General features: G+C 36.5%; 1 protein-coding gene across 1 annotated transcript in view; it reads left to right on the top strand.

Annotated features, from left to right (window-relative positions):
* The window catches only part of kl-2 (dynein heavy chain 2, axonemal kl-2), a 1174416-nt gene that overhangs the window by 994560 nt on the left and 163562 nt on the right, over positions 1-16294 (top strand). The window contains exons 65-66 of the mRNA XM_090369487.1: positions 5114-5240; positions 10176-10362. Of these exons, the coding sequence (XP_090225613.1) occupies positions 5114-5240; positions 10176-10362 (314 nt within the window). The remainder of the gene's footprint in view (positions 1-5113; positions 5241-10175; positions 10363-16294) is intronic.

Raw genomic sequence — 16294 nt, 5'->3', positions numbered from 1 at the left:
AATGTTAAGCACTACCAAGCTTTCTGCATATGATAAATTTTAAGGATAGAACAGAAAACTCCAAGTAGAAAATTTAATGCAACAAAAGGAAAGCTGGATATACTTATTTTTAATAGACGTAAAGTTTCCAATAAAATTGTGTATGCTAGTTATATTGTTAGTGGAAAAGTTGCCAGGCATTCCAAAAACAATGCATATGGTGAAAGAATGCTTTCTTATGACCAGAAAACATGAAAAATTTTGAGAACATCAACTTATACTCACAGAACTATAATGAGGCATGTTGAAGAAATTGCAGCTGATTTAGAAGACACTTAGCAAAACAGTCTTCAGAATTTCATTCATTTTTGGTGACTATCAATGAAAGTATGGATGTATCAGATTCAGCTCAACTTGGAATTTTTATACGTGGAGTTGATAATGCTTTCAGTGTTACAGAAGAAATGCTTTCTTCAAACACTAAAAGATACTGTTACAGAAAATGATATCATTGAAGAATTAAAATTAGCAATTAAAAAGGTTAACCTCTCTTTTGATAAGCTTATAAGTGTGACAACAGACAGGGTACCTGCAATGGTTGGGCATAAGATCAGCTTAGTTTCCACAATAAATCCAAATTAGCTTCGAACTTCTCTCAACTTAGTGGAGAAAGAATTTACCATATTTCACTGCATAATTAATTCATCAGGAGAATTTATGTGGAAGGTCAGTTACATTTGAAAATATATTATGCATATAGTTGTTTCAAGCATAAATTTTATAAAATCATAAGCACTCAATCATCGCCAATTTAAACAGTTTCTCAAAGAGCTTGAGACTAAATATGGAAGTCTTGTATACTACTGTGAGGTTCATTGGTTTAGTAAAGGAAAAATGCTACAACGATTTTACAGCCTTAGAGAATAAATTTGTACCAGTGGAAATGAAAGGCGAAATTGTCCCAGAACTTAAAAGTAGTTACTGGATTCACGATCTTGCATTTCTCGTTGGCATTACATTCCACTTAAATAATCTGAATTCGAAATTGCAACCAGAAAAGCAATGAATTCATGAACTGTATAGTATATACTCACATCAAAGCCTTTCAAAATAAAATTCAGATTTGGAAAAGGCAGCATAGGAGTGGTGACACTTACCATTTCCTTACATTTGCCAATCACAAGATGTTTGAATATGTTTGCTATGCATTGACAAAGAATTTAGTTCAAGATTTAATGATTCACGACAAAATAAGCAGATTTAAACCTTTTTTTTTTTTTTTCTCCAAATCCATTTAATGTACATTTTGAGTTGGTGAGAAAGGCACTTCAGATGGAATTAATCGAACTTAAGAACTTCTGAGACAGAAATTTCATGATTGTTCTTTATTGCAATTTTATGCAAATCTCCCAGTAGTAGACTTTCCAAAAATTGTAGAATTTCCTAAAAAGAATTCTTGGATGTTTAACTGTGAATAACTATTTTCTTGAATGAAAGTAAAGTAAAAAACAAGATCAAGATTGACTGACATACATCTCGAAAATAATTTGCGTGTTTCAACATATGATTCCCCCCAAATAATGAAAATTTGGTAAAAAAAATTGCAATCCCAAACTTCTCACTAAAATTTGGTCATTACAAATATTTTTTCCTACATTTTTTGCCTACAGTTTTAAATGAATTAAAATTTATATAATTTTATTACTTACATTGAAATCTTACATATTGGGGCCCTTTTTGTTTTGTTTTTTTACGGTCTGCTGAGCTCCCAGTAGTTTGCTGACAGGTGAAAGTGAAATAGGAAAATAATTAATAATATATTACACTAATTTACTATAATTTAATAAAGAATGTATCATATTTTATTTATTTACAGATATATTTGATGTTTAATTATGGAATTTGATGGAAAATTAGGACTGCAGCCTGCAGTCATGCCTTGAAAGTCTTGCATAGCCCTCAACCAACAAAAAGTTTCCCAGGCCTGTCTTAAGTGGTGATCATTCTAAAAATAAAATATTTTATTCATAAAACAAATAGTTTTATACTTTTTTCTAGTTAGCATATCTAAACTGTAAAAATAACATATCACATTCAAGAAACAGACAGATATTTGTTTTATGTTTTCATTTCTTGGCTTTTTCGTTAGACAAATTAACTTTTGACGGTCAATCCTGCTATTTTTGGTAATGATATTACTAACTGAATAGAATTTTTCAAAGAAATTTAATTTTATTTCAGTTAGAATGTCAAAACAAAAGCTTTGAAAATACTCTTTAAAAAACTTATATTAAACAAAATAAAGCATGAACTGGCTCTGCACTCATTCACTTACAATGTAAAGTGAAAGGACTATCCTAATTTGAAAATCATAATTTAAAAACGTATGAAAAAAAAAAAAAATCAATACTTTATGGACACTGTCATTTATATGAAACACAAAGCTATAAAATCAAACATTTTCTCCAATGACTTGGACAAAATGTTTGATTTGTTTGAATGTTTTGTGGACATTGCACTTATAGAAGCCAACAGAAAGAGAAATCCAGTGACATCTATCCTCCCCTTGAAGGTTCACATCTCTTTGGTAAGACTCCCCACCACAACCCTCTCTCCTAAGAGATAGAATTTAAATTAATTAGAGGACTAATGAATGTACTTTCTCTGAGTGTACTGAGCAAAGTTCAAGCTTGAGTGGTCATGCCGTTAATAGTAGTAGTAGTAGTAGTAGTAGTAGTGGCATGTGATGCAAGAAAGAAAGTGTATGAGCTTATGCAGCATCAGCCAAAAAAAAAAAAAAAAAAATCACACCATTCCCTCCAAATGCCTGTCCAATTCCTCCTTAAATTTATTTAACCTGTCAACTTCCACAACGACAGATGGAAGTTTGTTCCAGCAGTTAACCACCTGCTGGCTAAAGGCAAATTTCCGCACATCAATTCTGCATCTGTCTTTTCTTAATTTGAATTTGTGCCCCCTTAGGTTCGTAATCTGAACAAGTGGACGGATCCCATCAGAATTCAACATGCTCAACCCATTCAAGGCTTTATACACCTCAATCAGATCACTGCGCAGGTGCCTAGTCTCCAGCCACTGCAATTTGCAGAACTTAAGCCTCTCTTGGTAAGAGGATCCCTTCATTCCCCTCACCAATCTTGTTGCCCCTCTCTGTACACACTCAAGTAAATCTATATCCTTCCTAAAATGAGGCCTCCAGACCTGTATGCAGTACTCAAGGCGTGGCCTGACCATTGCCTTATACAGAGGGACAATCACCGCCTTCTCCCTGCTAGCCAAATTCCTATATATCATTGACAAAACCCCATGACCTGCCCTGGCAGCGTGTCTGCATTGCTCAGAAAACTTCATATCTGACTGGACAATTACTCCCAGGTCTCTTTCATTTTCTACCACCCTAAGTGTAGCACCACGCAGTTGGTACGTTTCTCTGGGATTACTTCTACCAATATGCATTATTTTGCATTTGTCAAGGTTAAACTTCAGTTACCACTTCTTAGCCCATCTGCCCAAATTATCTAGATCCTGTTGCAGTAGCACACTGCCATTACTGTCATTAACAACCCTGCCAACAGTTGTATATTTATCAATATCATTGATAAATATACAAAACAACAATGGACCTAACACCGAACCCTGTGGGACTCCACTAATAACATTAGTCCACGAAGAGCAGTGGGTGCAATAAAAAGTCCTAAAATCAGTTTTTTTGTTGCATTGTTTGTTATTCAATTGCATATTGCCTTTCTTTGCCACATTTTGTCAAAGAAAGGTAAGAAATAATTTAAAATGGTCCACTTTCTAATTCTGTTTTTTATTCTGAAACTATATTTTATATTAATAATAAATAATGTCTTCAGATAAAAGCAGTTCAGGCTATATGCCTTATGTAGGCCAGTCAATGTGGTTTTCTAAGCCAGCACTTAGGCACCCCCAGCTTAGAAGGCAAAACAGTATTCAAAACATCAGCTTTAACTTAAAACTTTTGTGAAAATAACACCATTCTGTGTTATATTTTTCTGTCATTACTGCTTGGGACCAATATTTGCCCACAGTATTGTTTCTGAGAACAATACTGTGGGCAAAGTTTAGTCTCTACAAATGTAAAGGCAAAGTTTAGTCTCTACAAATGTAAAGGCAAAGTTTAGTCACTACAAATGTAAAAACTACTGTGTTTGTCCACAATTCATCCTAAAGTAACTAATTTCATTTTTAATTTAATAATATCACCTAATATGTGCCCTCACTTGTTAAAAGTCTTTGGTAATAGCAGTATTATTATTAAAAATATATATTTCCCAACAATTTCACTTCACATATATAATGGGCACCTCCGTAGCCAGGTGGGCAGGAGCAGCAGAGCGTAGCACACGATTAGACTGGGGTTCTTCTTGATTAGACTGGGGTTCAAGCCCAGATTGAACCCCAATCTTGATTAGACTGGGGTTCAAGCCCGTGACCACCAAATACGGAGGATGCGGAAAGGTCAGGGAATGATCACCACATATCCCCGGAGCAACATGGCCTTAGTTGTTGCTAATGCTCCTGAATAAAATAAAATAACATGTACAATGTCATGGAGTGAAGGGCAAAATCCAACACAAAAAAAAAAAAAAAGTTTTAACATTTATTTTTTAGTCATACTTTTTCAATTAAAAAATAATTAGTGACACATGCCAAAATTAAAGAAAATGCTGAGGCAGTACATATTAAAATTCACACTGATATAATTCTAATAGGTATTTTAATATTTAAACTTGAAGTGGAGAAACCAAATGGGATGCAAAAGCATTACTGCTGTAGGGCTAATGAGAAAGCGCCTTTCTCTTTTACCGTTCAGCATCAAAATCATGATGAGGTTAACCCCAAGAGCAGCCACATGAGAATGAACTCAGAGACTCCAGTCAAAAGGGGTCCTAACATTTTCCACTGTTTCATCGCTTACATGTGGTCTTCCAAGTTTTATGGAACGTATCACAAAATAACCTTATTAGCAAAATTAATTTGCTAGTCATAAACGAAGTTGAATCTCTCTCTCTCTCTCTCTCTCTCATTTTGAAAGTTATAAGATAAATCATTGAAGAACTTTACAAGTTTGTTGATCTCATTTATATAGGTTTGCTTGCCGGGCTCTGTTTGAAAGACATAAATTATTGCTGTCTTTCCACATGTGTGCAAAACTTTTGGAAGCTGCTGGAAAAATAAACATGGATGAGTATAATTTTTTCCTTAAAGGAGGAGTGGTAAGTATGCATTCATATATTAGCATTTACAGTAGAAAATAACTATTTCTCTGTCCCCACAATAACATTGTTTATATGAATTATAGGTATAGTCTTCTATTTTTCATTATTGAGGCATACATATAAAAATTAATATAAGAAGTGTTTCTAAAAATTTTTATTTTTGCATGTATTCTTACTGTTAAGTGAGTTTCACCAAATCATTACAAAAATGCACACTAAACATAAAATTGGTTTCGCAATAATTACATATATTGTTATATAAAATGGAGACATATTTTATACAAATCATACTTACTGTGTTGAAAATTTTGGTTTATTGATGGCACTTGATTTTACTTCATGTAGGGCGATGTTTAACCTGTCAGTTGTATGCAATAGAAAAATTGGTTCTGACCAATTTTTAAAACCAAGAACAGGCTGTATGCCCTCAAAGGATTTAAATTTGGGGCCCATCAAGTTTTCATCTGCCCACATTAACACCAGAGCTTGCACTTGATCAGCAGGCAACACAGCACAATCCCCAAGTAAAATCTGCTGGTTCCACGGGAGCTAGTTGTTGACTTTGTTAGGATAACTAACAGTAAGAACAGGTGCATGTATACTTGCATGTACACCAATGCTATGAGTATAGTAAATAAATTTGATGAATTTGAAGTGCTGGCCAAGACATCAAAGGCAGATATCGTTGGGACATCAGAGATGTTGGTGTCGCACATCAAAATTCCGACAATCCGAAAATCCCAACAATCAAACTCCCAAAATACCAATTATATTTAAAAAAAGCAAAGTTCGAGTCCATATGTCAGAAACTATTTGCAATAAAAAATGTTTTTCATGTAATCAAAATGGCTACTAAAAACAAAAATTTTATTTGAACACATGGAACATGTTCATTACAGGTAACAGGTATGCAAACAATATATGATAATGTTAATATTTCGTGTTATATTAATGAATAAACAGCACACTTTATACACGCACACACACACACACACACACACACACACACACACACACACACACACACACACACACACACACACACACACAGAAAATGAGTAAAGATGAAATTTTCACGGTTATAAATGATTCTATAACTTGGGGCCATAATTTCAAGTTACGGGGTGGGTGGAGGTGTTTAGACTGGATTGCAGGAAGTTTTATTTTAGCCAGCAAGTTATAAATTACTGGAATAGGTTACCTACATGGGTGGTAGAGGCTGACAGTCTAGGGAAATGCATAGGTTATCCATTTCCTTTTCCTTTTCTCTTACTAATTTTTATTATTATTATTTTTTTATTTTCTTATTATTATTAATTTGTTTTTATTCTTATTAATTTATTTTATGTATAATTTGTTATTTTATTTTATGTATTTTTTATTTTATTTTATGTATTTTTGTTATTTTATTTTATTATTATTTTTTATTTTATTTTATTATTATTTTTTATTTTATTTTTTTTATTTATTTATTTTTTTTTTTGGCTGGTGTAGCATAAGCCATGGGCGTGTGGTCATTACTAATACTAATACTGCATATATATATATATATATATATATATATATAAGTATGTAAGAATGGATAAGTCTGATAAAGTTTGCACAGATGGAGTTGAAAAGTACACAGAGCCAAGGACTAGAAAGGTAGAGATAGTAGAAAAAAAAAGTATTGTAAGTTTGTAAAAGGTGAAAGATTGTTAATATCCTAGAGATTATGATGAATTAAGACAATTATGGGATGAATTTCAGAGCCAATTAGAGGTGAGGGAACTGTAAAGTAAAATGATTAATACCAAATGATTAAACAAATAATAAAAAAAATAATAATAATAAATAAAAAAAATAAAATAAAAGGTAGTAAAGCAATCATCAGATATTGGTGGGCACATTTAGTTATAGGTCGAAAACAGTAATAGCAAAAATGCAAAATCTGATGTCAGGTGAAGTAAATATTGATATGTGGTCAGGTATTTCATCACAGGACTATACCTGAGCAGATACCATCTTTTAAAGGGACAAAGGTGTTATTGTTGTACACGTTGGCACTAATTATGTTAAGAGTAGGAGGCCGGTGGAATTACTTAACAAGTACAGGTCACTGTTGAAAAAAAAGCTGTGAATTAGGGTTGAATTTGAAAGTGTCTGCAATTCTGCCCAGACTCGATAGGAGGGAGTATATGATGAGAGCTTCGTTGATCAATTCAGCCCTGGAGAGATTCGATGGGGTAGAATTTTTTTAGCCTGGTCTGTGCTTCTTAACAGGAGAGACTGCTTCTACAGGGATGGGATACACTTAAATAGAAAGGGTGCAAGAATATTTGCTGATGCTATCGAGGCAGAGTTAGATGGGTCAAAAAACTGCTAGCTTGAGAGAATACATGGAATAATAGATTTCCAGTAGCTGCTGGCAGAGGTGAAAGTGATTCTTGCACTGCTATTGGAATGAGCAGCAGCCTGGAAAAAAAAGTGCAGGGGATTTCAGAGACTGCTGGGAGTCATTGCGGTACAAGGCAACACATGGGTTGTATTAGGGTAGCTAAGAATAGGAACAGGTGCATGTTTACTTGTGTGTACACCAATGCTAGGAGTTTGGTAAATAAATTTGATGAATTTGAGGTGTTGGTAAAAACACCAAAGGCAGATAGTGTTGGGATATCAGAGACATGGTGTCACACAGATATAAGGAATGTAGAACTGGAATTTGGGGAGTAGAATGTGTAAGGATAGACAAGATAGGAAGGGAGGAGGGGATTGTGCTATTAGTTAAGAAACACATAAAATCCAAGGAAGTGCAGCTATTCGACATTGCTGGACAGTGCAGTGTCGAGTCAGTTTGGTGTGACATAAGCACTGGGAAATCAAAATTGAGAGTAGGAGTGCGTTATAGGCCTAATGACTGATGAGTATAATAAAAAACTGTACACGGATATAGAGTGGGCCAGTAAATCAGTGTTATAATGGAGGATTTTAATTTCCCGGATATTGACTGGAATTTGTGGGTTGGTCACTCACACACTGTCAAGGCTTTTGTGGATTTATTGGATGATTGTTTTCTACATCAGCATGTTCAGGAGGCAACTAGAGAGAGTAATGCTCTTGATCTGATTATCAGTAGTGATTCTTCATGCATTAAGAATCTGCAGATAGAGGAACCACTAGGTAGCAGTGATCATAATGTGCTGAAGTGGGATTTACTCAAAGAAGTAAATACCATTAGCGGTAAAGGGAAGGGTTTTTGCTTTCATAAAGACGACTATGGTGGTCTGAGACAGTATTTAAATTCTATACAGCGGGATCAACTGATGGTGTTACCAACAGCAAATTCAAAATGGGAGGCATTCAAAGAATTAATTTTGGAAGCTACTGCGCTTTACATACCAACTAAGAAATATTGTTCTTAGGTTTAGGCCTAAATGGATGTCAGATGAACTAATGAGACATGTGGCAGAGAAGAAAAATGCATGATACATATAAATTAATGGGTGACATGGAAGCCTACAATAGATATAAGCTGGTCTGTAACCAAGTCACAAAGGAGGTTAGCCAGGTAAAGGCAGATTATGAGAAATCTTTGGCAAAGGATGCAAAGAAAAACATCAAAGAGATTTTCAGATATGTAAACTCTAGAAGGAATGGGATGAATCAGTTTGGTCTACTGGATATCGATGGTTCAACTGTTGATTATCCTGCTCAGGTGGCTAGCAAACTAAATGAGCTCTACATTCACACATGAATGTATGGAGGGGAATGCCAGAGGTGAACTAAACACTGGCAGTGAGTTAGATGATTTTGTACTAATGGAGAGGAAAGTGGAGGAGAAATTGTTGAAACTAAACATAAGAAAGGCACCTGCTACGGATGGGATCTACCAGTTATATTAAAGGAGGCAGCAAAGGAAGTAAGCAAACCCTTAGCCATAATCAAGAGAGCTTCCTTGGACTCAAGGGAAGTACCCATGTACTGGAGATGTGCAAATGTGACCCCAATTCATAAAGGAGAATCAAAGGGTGACACAGTAATTATAGACCTGTTAGTTTAACTTCTGTTCCAGGGAAATTCATGGAGGCGCTGGTTAAAGAAGCACTGCAGGATTATCTAAACAAAACTTCAGTTACAATTCAGACACAGCATGGGTTTGTTAAGGGCAAGTCTTGTCTGACCAATTTTATTGGATACTATGATGTGGTTACAAAGCAACTGGATGCAGGGAATAATTTTGATATCATATATTTGGATCTTAGAAAGGCTTTTGATACTGTTGTACATTATCAAAATACTTTTTAAGTTGAAAATCAAAATACTTGTTGTGGAAGTTGATATCTTAAAGAAATTTAAGGCTGAGCTAGACAGGCAATTTGGAGTGAATGGATGGGTGAAATGGGATGGGTTTTGTTTTTTTTGTTTTTTTTTTTTTTGGCTGATGCTGTGTAAGCTTCTTTCTTGCCTCATATTCCTCAACTAATGCTAATTTACTGTGTTTCTTGATCCATCCAGTAATAGCATACCAATATATAATCCAGTTCTCACAGTCACCGTTAATTTGCTTTACATAAACATGGATGGAGTGAAGACACATATGTCCATAGCTGGATTCATTCTTGGCTACAAGCTGAAGGCTTAGAAATTACTAAATACATAGGACACTAAATTATGCTCTGTTTCTATGCACTAAAATAAACAGGACAGAAAATTACATGCTTGTAAACTCTCATTATTTTTTCTGAATACATGTTTTCGAAAATAACATTATTCTCATATCAATGGGAATAATGTTATATTCCCACTGATATGGGAATAATGGGAAATGATTTAGAAACTTGCTGTCCTACCATGCATTCATTTAAGCAAATCAATGAATCAATTCTAATCGATCAATGTGATATATGAATTTATATAAAATTTTATATATTTACATTAATGTTATATTTATAGGTAATAGATCGTCAAACTCAACCCGACAATCCTTGTGCTAAATGGCTTTCTGCATCTTCCTGGGATAATATAACTGAATTGGAAAAGTTGCCCCGTTTTCAAGATATTACAGTTTCATTTGACCAGAATCCCGATGAATGGCATACTTGGTTCACTAACTCTGAACCTGAAAGAGCCTCTCTCCCAGGTATAGTTTTAGGACTTGTTCATCATCATGTTTCATTATGTATAGAGAGAGAGAGAGAGAGAGAGAGAGAGAGAGAGATGTAAAAAAACATTCTGTTCATAATCTGACATTATTATTATTAGCAGCCATATGGTGCAAGAAAGCCTGAGGCTTATGCTGCACCAGCCAAAAAAAGAAAGAAAATTCTGAATTAGCCCAAGAGAGAGAGAAAGAAAGAAAACAAGAGTCAGAAGTAGAAGGGAATCACCAAGAAAGAGAAGAATAATGATATCCAATTCAGAACCCTGGGTGTGCCCAAGGTTGTTGAAGCAGTCTCTCCTGTTAGCAATCACAGACCATGCTGAAAAAAATTCTACCCCATGTGTCTTGCACAATCTCTTCAGGGCTGAACTGATTGACAAGGCTCACATCATATACTCCTTCCTATTGTGTCTGAACAGAATTGCAGACACTTTCAAATTTAACCATAACTCGCAACTTTTTTTCGGCATTGACAAACCTTAATGAAACTACAAATTTTTACCTGTGCTCCCTGCAAAAAAACAGAAAGAAACTGAACTAAACTGCCAGAGGAAATGGTTTCATAGCTCTAAACTCACTCACAGTTTACTCCCAGTGGTCGATGATGTCACTGATGGTGGAGTTGGTTTTTAATGTGATTACCATTATTCTGGACCAGAAATTGCATTCGATGCACAGTGTGCTCACAACTTGCTTGTATTCTGCAGCTCACAGATGCTGCAGAATGCAACATCTCTGGATAATGTTTCGCACATGCTGCGTTACATTTTCCTTTAAGACACCCAGGTTAGGGATACTTCCTCGATAGATTGGCCTTGAAGTGACCCCCACAGTCAAAAATCACACGGTGTAAGGTCATGTGAACATGGTGGCCATGCAATGGAAAACAAATGACTAATGACTCTTTCTGCAGTAAAGTGATGCCGGAGAAGCTGCTGTACTGGTCGTGCGTTATGAGGAGGAGGAGGAGAACTGCTCAGCATGTGATGATATCTTTGTGCTGTAATGGAATAGGTGGCTGCTCCTGCTGGGCACAATTTCTTAAAAAAGTATGGCCCTAGGATGGAATTTTAAGCCACATCACAACAGATAGTGATTTTTGACGAATGCAATGGGATTTGTTGAATAGCATGCGGTGCTTCTAAAGCCCATATTTGACAGTTTTGAGTGTTGATACCCCATCGCGATAAAACTGGGCTTCATCTCCCCAAAGAATGTTCCATAGCCAGGCATCATCCATTTCCACTCTGGCCAAAAACATTAGAGCAAATGGCATTCGTTTTTCAGGATCATCTCTTTGCAGCTGCTGCTAGCGACTGATCTTGTATGGATAATAGTGAATTAGTTTCTGAAGAATTTTCCACACAGTGGAATATGGGACATCCAATTGCCTCGCTACTCCCCGTGCACTGCTACTAGTTCCAGCAGCTGTATCCATGGATTGGTTGATGATACCATTGAAACACTTCCTCTGCTACCTGAGGTGAAACAGGCTTCCTTCCTCTTCCAGGCTTAACAACAAAGGAACCAGTTTCCTCAGATTTGTTAATTATCCTTCTAACTGCTGCAGCTCATAAAGGACCTTGACATAAGTTCTTACAGCATCTGAATTCATGTAGAGTGGTTGCTGCATTTCAGCAGCCACTCTGCATGAATTTTGCATGAACTCTGCATGAACTTCTCAATTAAAGCACAATCAGGCAGAGTGAAATGTATTGTTAACAGTAAACTTACAGAATATGCTTGCGGTGTTCGCGTTGTGCCTTTATAGCTCTCTGCTGCTGGGAAAATTAAATTAACTCAGATTTATGAAAAGTTTTTGCTCTCTTTGGTGTCAAATTCAGGAAATTGTTTTTTTTATTCTTTCTGAAAACGTGTTCAAATAGCGGTTTCTCAGATAAGAGCAGGCAGTGACTTGCGAGCTGAACGTGGCTCGGGACACTAAACTGCAGGTCTGCCGACTCGCTTTGGTTCTATCTCAGTCTGCCTCAACCTATCATGCAGTCAAGTATTTTTTAGTTTGGATTTAAAACTTTAGTGCAATTCAGTTTCTTTCTATTTTTTTGCAAAGAGCACAAACAAAAATTTGCAATTTCATTAAGGTTTGTCTTAGTTATTTATCTGTTGGTACTTTGTCATGTCCCTCCTCCTGCACAAGGACATACTATCCCCCATCAGCAGATTTTGCAACGAATTCCCCCTCTTCACGGGATCCCCCTTCCCGTGCCTTGAACAGTCCACATACTGATTTTGGTGGCACTCCACTCACCACTCAGAGCCACAGAGAGCTCTGAATAGGGATACAGCAGGCCCTTGTTATAATGCGTTTTGCTCTATGCTGATTTGCTATAAACATGGCATGGCATGGCATGACATGACGTGACATGATGATAAGCATGAAACTGCTCACTGCAATAAGCAGTTTACAAATAATAATTTTTTTTTTTAAATGCAATAATTAACTGTATTTAGCAGTCACAAAAGCTGGAACCATGGTAAGGTCTTGAATTCCTGCATTGGACCACTTGTCTACACCAGGCATGAAAAGAAATTTTCTGTTTATACTCCAGAAGAGCTACATAGAATTAGAGGAGTTCACGAGAGAATAGAAGAACAGCATCATATTTAGCAGTCATTCTGGCTGGTACCATGGCCAACTCATGCATATTATGTATTACTGTATGCTCGTATTTGACCATTCAGTTACGGTGGCCTAGAAAACAGCAAGTTTTTTTAATAAAGTAAGAAATAAAAACGCTTTACTTGCGTGTGTGCGCACATGCGTGCAACAAATATATAATTTATTGGATACTGACAGTTGCAGTTGTGAATGTAAAAAGCACAGATTTGTGGCATTCCAAATACTAATCTGCAATTAATGTGTCTGTATTCTACTATGGAATCCTGTCATTAGGCCAAATATAAAGGATGAACTATAGATAAATCGATATTAACAGTGAAATTTTAGAAACCTAAAACATAAATTCATACTGCTATGTGTGTGAAGCAAGATTACTTCTCCAGATGAGAGGGAAAAAAAACATTCTTCATATCACATCGTTCTTGATGTTATAGGAAATACAGTTATATTTCAAATAACAAATATTGAAAGGCCCAACAAAAAACAACTTTGCACTACTCTTCAATCAGATTTTCTGCCCAATGTAACTCACAGTGCATGCTTCCCAGGGCATATCCTTTAATGCTTTTTCAAACAAATTGCAACTGCTTCAAAGCTTTTCCAAATTAACCAACAATTCAGCAATTTTAATTACACCAGAACTTCATTAATTTGGGCTTTGTTCAGCAAATTTATTCAAAATCAACAACACATGCTAATTTAGATAGTATTGGAACACATATGATAAAAAGAAAACTTTGCAAAAATGTATATTTAAAACAAACTGAAATAAAAAAGGGTTTAAAACAAACAGAACACAAATAATATGATTTTTTTAAACAATAAAAATTTTAATTGTCTTAAAAGTTAATTACTATAAATTTAATCGATGTGCACACGTCTTACCTCAATCATATTATCTTTTATGAAGAAATTGGAAATGTTCTGAGTAATGTATTACATTTCATGATAATATTCTTCATTTCTCTTAAAAGAATAGAAATATTTTTCAAATAATTCCTTGTCAGAATCAGAAAATTTAATAAGAGTATTGAGAAAATTTTTGCCTTTGTTTTTCTCCTGTTGAAATGCTGTTGTAATTTTATCTACTTCTGTTGCTGTTCTTGCATCACCAAATATCTTTTTTGCAACACATTGTGACACTCTTTATTTTTTATTCCATTTAAATAAATAAGAACATCATCATCATATAATAGATTTTCTAAAGCATTTATTACTGTACTTTTCTTAACTTTATTTCACTTTTCGGTCCAGTTGTAAATTGTATGTTTACATTATAAATTTTACTATTGGTCACTGTCTTTTTCTCCTCTTATCAGAATTTTCAAAAACAAAAAACTGTTTGTTTTCTTTGATATAAATGTTTAGAGCTGAGTATAACTCCTTGATCCATAGGTTGTATTGTGACAAATGGGCCTGGAGTACTGGGGTCCATAGTTTAACAGATATTTATTTAAAGTATACCCAGTAAAATAAAATAAAATAAAATATTTCCAGAAGCTTTCGGAACTCGTGTCCCTTTCTCAACTGACAGAATTTTTAAATACATTACAAGCAAACTGTGGCACGTTACTCATTCGTCATTGTTGTAGCACGGACGTGTGCTGCCTTGCGCCAGTGATCATCCATCAATAAAACGGTTGTCTCCAGGATTGGATGTATACGCATGCCTTTCTGGCGATTTAATGCCTTAGGGTTGTTCATTATGTTTAGTGACTCTAGCCATAGGCGGTGGCGAAAGTGTCGCGCGTGGTCCACTATCTCAAAGTCGCGCTTGGGGTCAAGATCGTGGTTGGTAGCCCAAAAATGTTCTGCAAGCGCGGACTGGTCAGTTTCGGCAAGCCGGATTGCTCTGTCGTGTTCCGTGAGGCGATCCTGGAGACGTCTCGATGTCTCACCTACGTAGCAACTGTTACAGGCCCTACAGGTGATACGGTACACTACATTGCTGCGTAAGACAGGTGTGACAGGGGTCTTCACACTGGAGACAAGTGAACGTAGGTTCCTACCTGGTAATTGTACACATTTTATGTTGTAACTTCTCAGGATCTTCGAGATACGTCCTGACACTCCTGGATAGTACGGAATGTAGGCGGATGATATGCCGACTTGCTTCGGAGGTCTTGGGTTGGAAGTAAGCTCTTGTGCCTGTAACAAGCATCTGTTTAGTACATGGGATGGATAACCGCATCTGGTTAAGTCCGCCTTCACACGGGAGATCTCGTTACGTCTAATTGTGTCGGTGCTGGAATGGCTCCAGGCCCTGGAGAACAGGGTGCGGGCAGTGCTATTGAGATGGCTTGGAGCATGGCCGGACCCGTAGTTGGTGAATTGACCGCACCACATGGGTTTGCGGTATACTGAGGTCTCTAGATGTGGGCCTACGCGATGCACTAGCACGTCCAGAAACGGGAGCGAACCGTCCACCTCTGATTCTACGGTAAACTTGATGAAATTGGATAGAGAGTTGAGGTATTCTAGTAGTACCGTTTCAGAACCACGTGGTATTATGGTAAAAATATCGTCGACATATCTACACCACGTTGTAATAGGTGTAGGTGGGTTCTGGTGTATCTGCTTCTCCAGATCTTCCATGGCGATGTTAGCTACTACGGAACTGACAGGGGCACCCATAGCAGTGCCATGTACTTGTTTGTAGAGTGAGTCTTCAAAGGTGAAGATGCTGCTAGAGAGGCATAGGTTGAGGGCGGTACAGATGTCATCAGTGGATAGTGACGTCCTGGATTGGAGGCTTAAGTCGCTCTCAAGGAGCCTTCTGGCGCAGTGCACGGCCTGTTGGACGGGAATCGAGGTGAATAAAGAAACCACGTCAAATGATGCCATGACAGAGTTATCAGGGATTGAAATGTCCTTAATGGTGTTAATGAATTCACTGCTGTTTTTAACGGTGTGAGATGTATTACCTATAAGAGGCGAGAGGAGGCTCGCGATGTGTTTGGACAGTTCATACGTTGGGGCACTGCAGCAAGACACTATAGGTCTGAGAGGAATACCCGGTTTATGGATCTTTGGTAATCCGTAGAATTGTGGTAGTTGACAGCCAGTACCACGCAGAAGATGGTGAGTCGCGGTCGGGATCTTCTTATCTTTAAGCCATGCGTGGACAAGTTTATTAACATTTGCTTCCAGACGTTTCAAGACTTTAACGGGAGGATCAGGTAGAGGTTCATATACGTTAGGATCGAGTAATAGGGCCAAGGCTTTCTCTCGGTAGGCTGATCGGTCCAGCACAACAGTCCGGCGCCCTTT

This window comes from Mastigoproctus giganteus, chromosome 1, assembly GCF_048544385.1.
Source record: "Mastigoproctus giganteus isolate SK-2022 chromosome 1, ASM4854438v1, whole genome shotgun sequence".
Lineage (NCBI taxonomy): Eukaryota > Metazoa > Arthropoda > Arachnida > Uropygi > Thelyphonidae > Mastigoproctus > Mastigoproctus giganteus.
The sequence above is the reverse complement of the archived record's forward strand: the minus strand, read 5'-3'. Positions and strand labels throughout refer to the sequence as shown.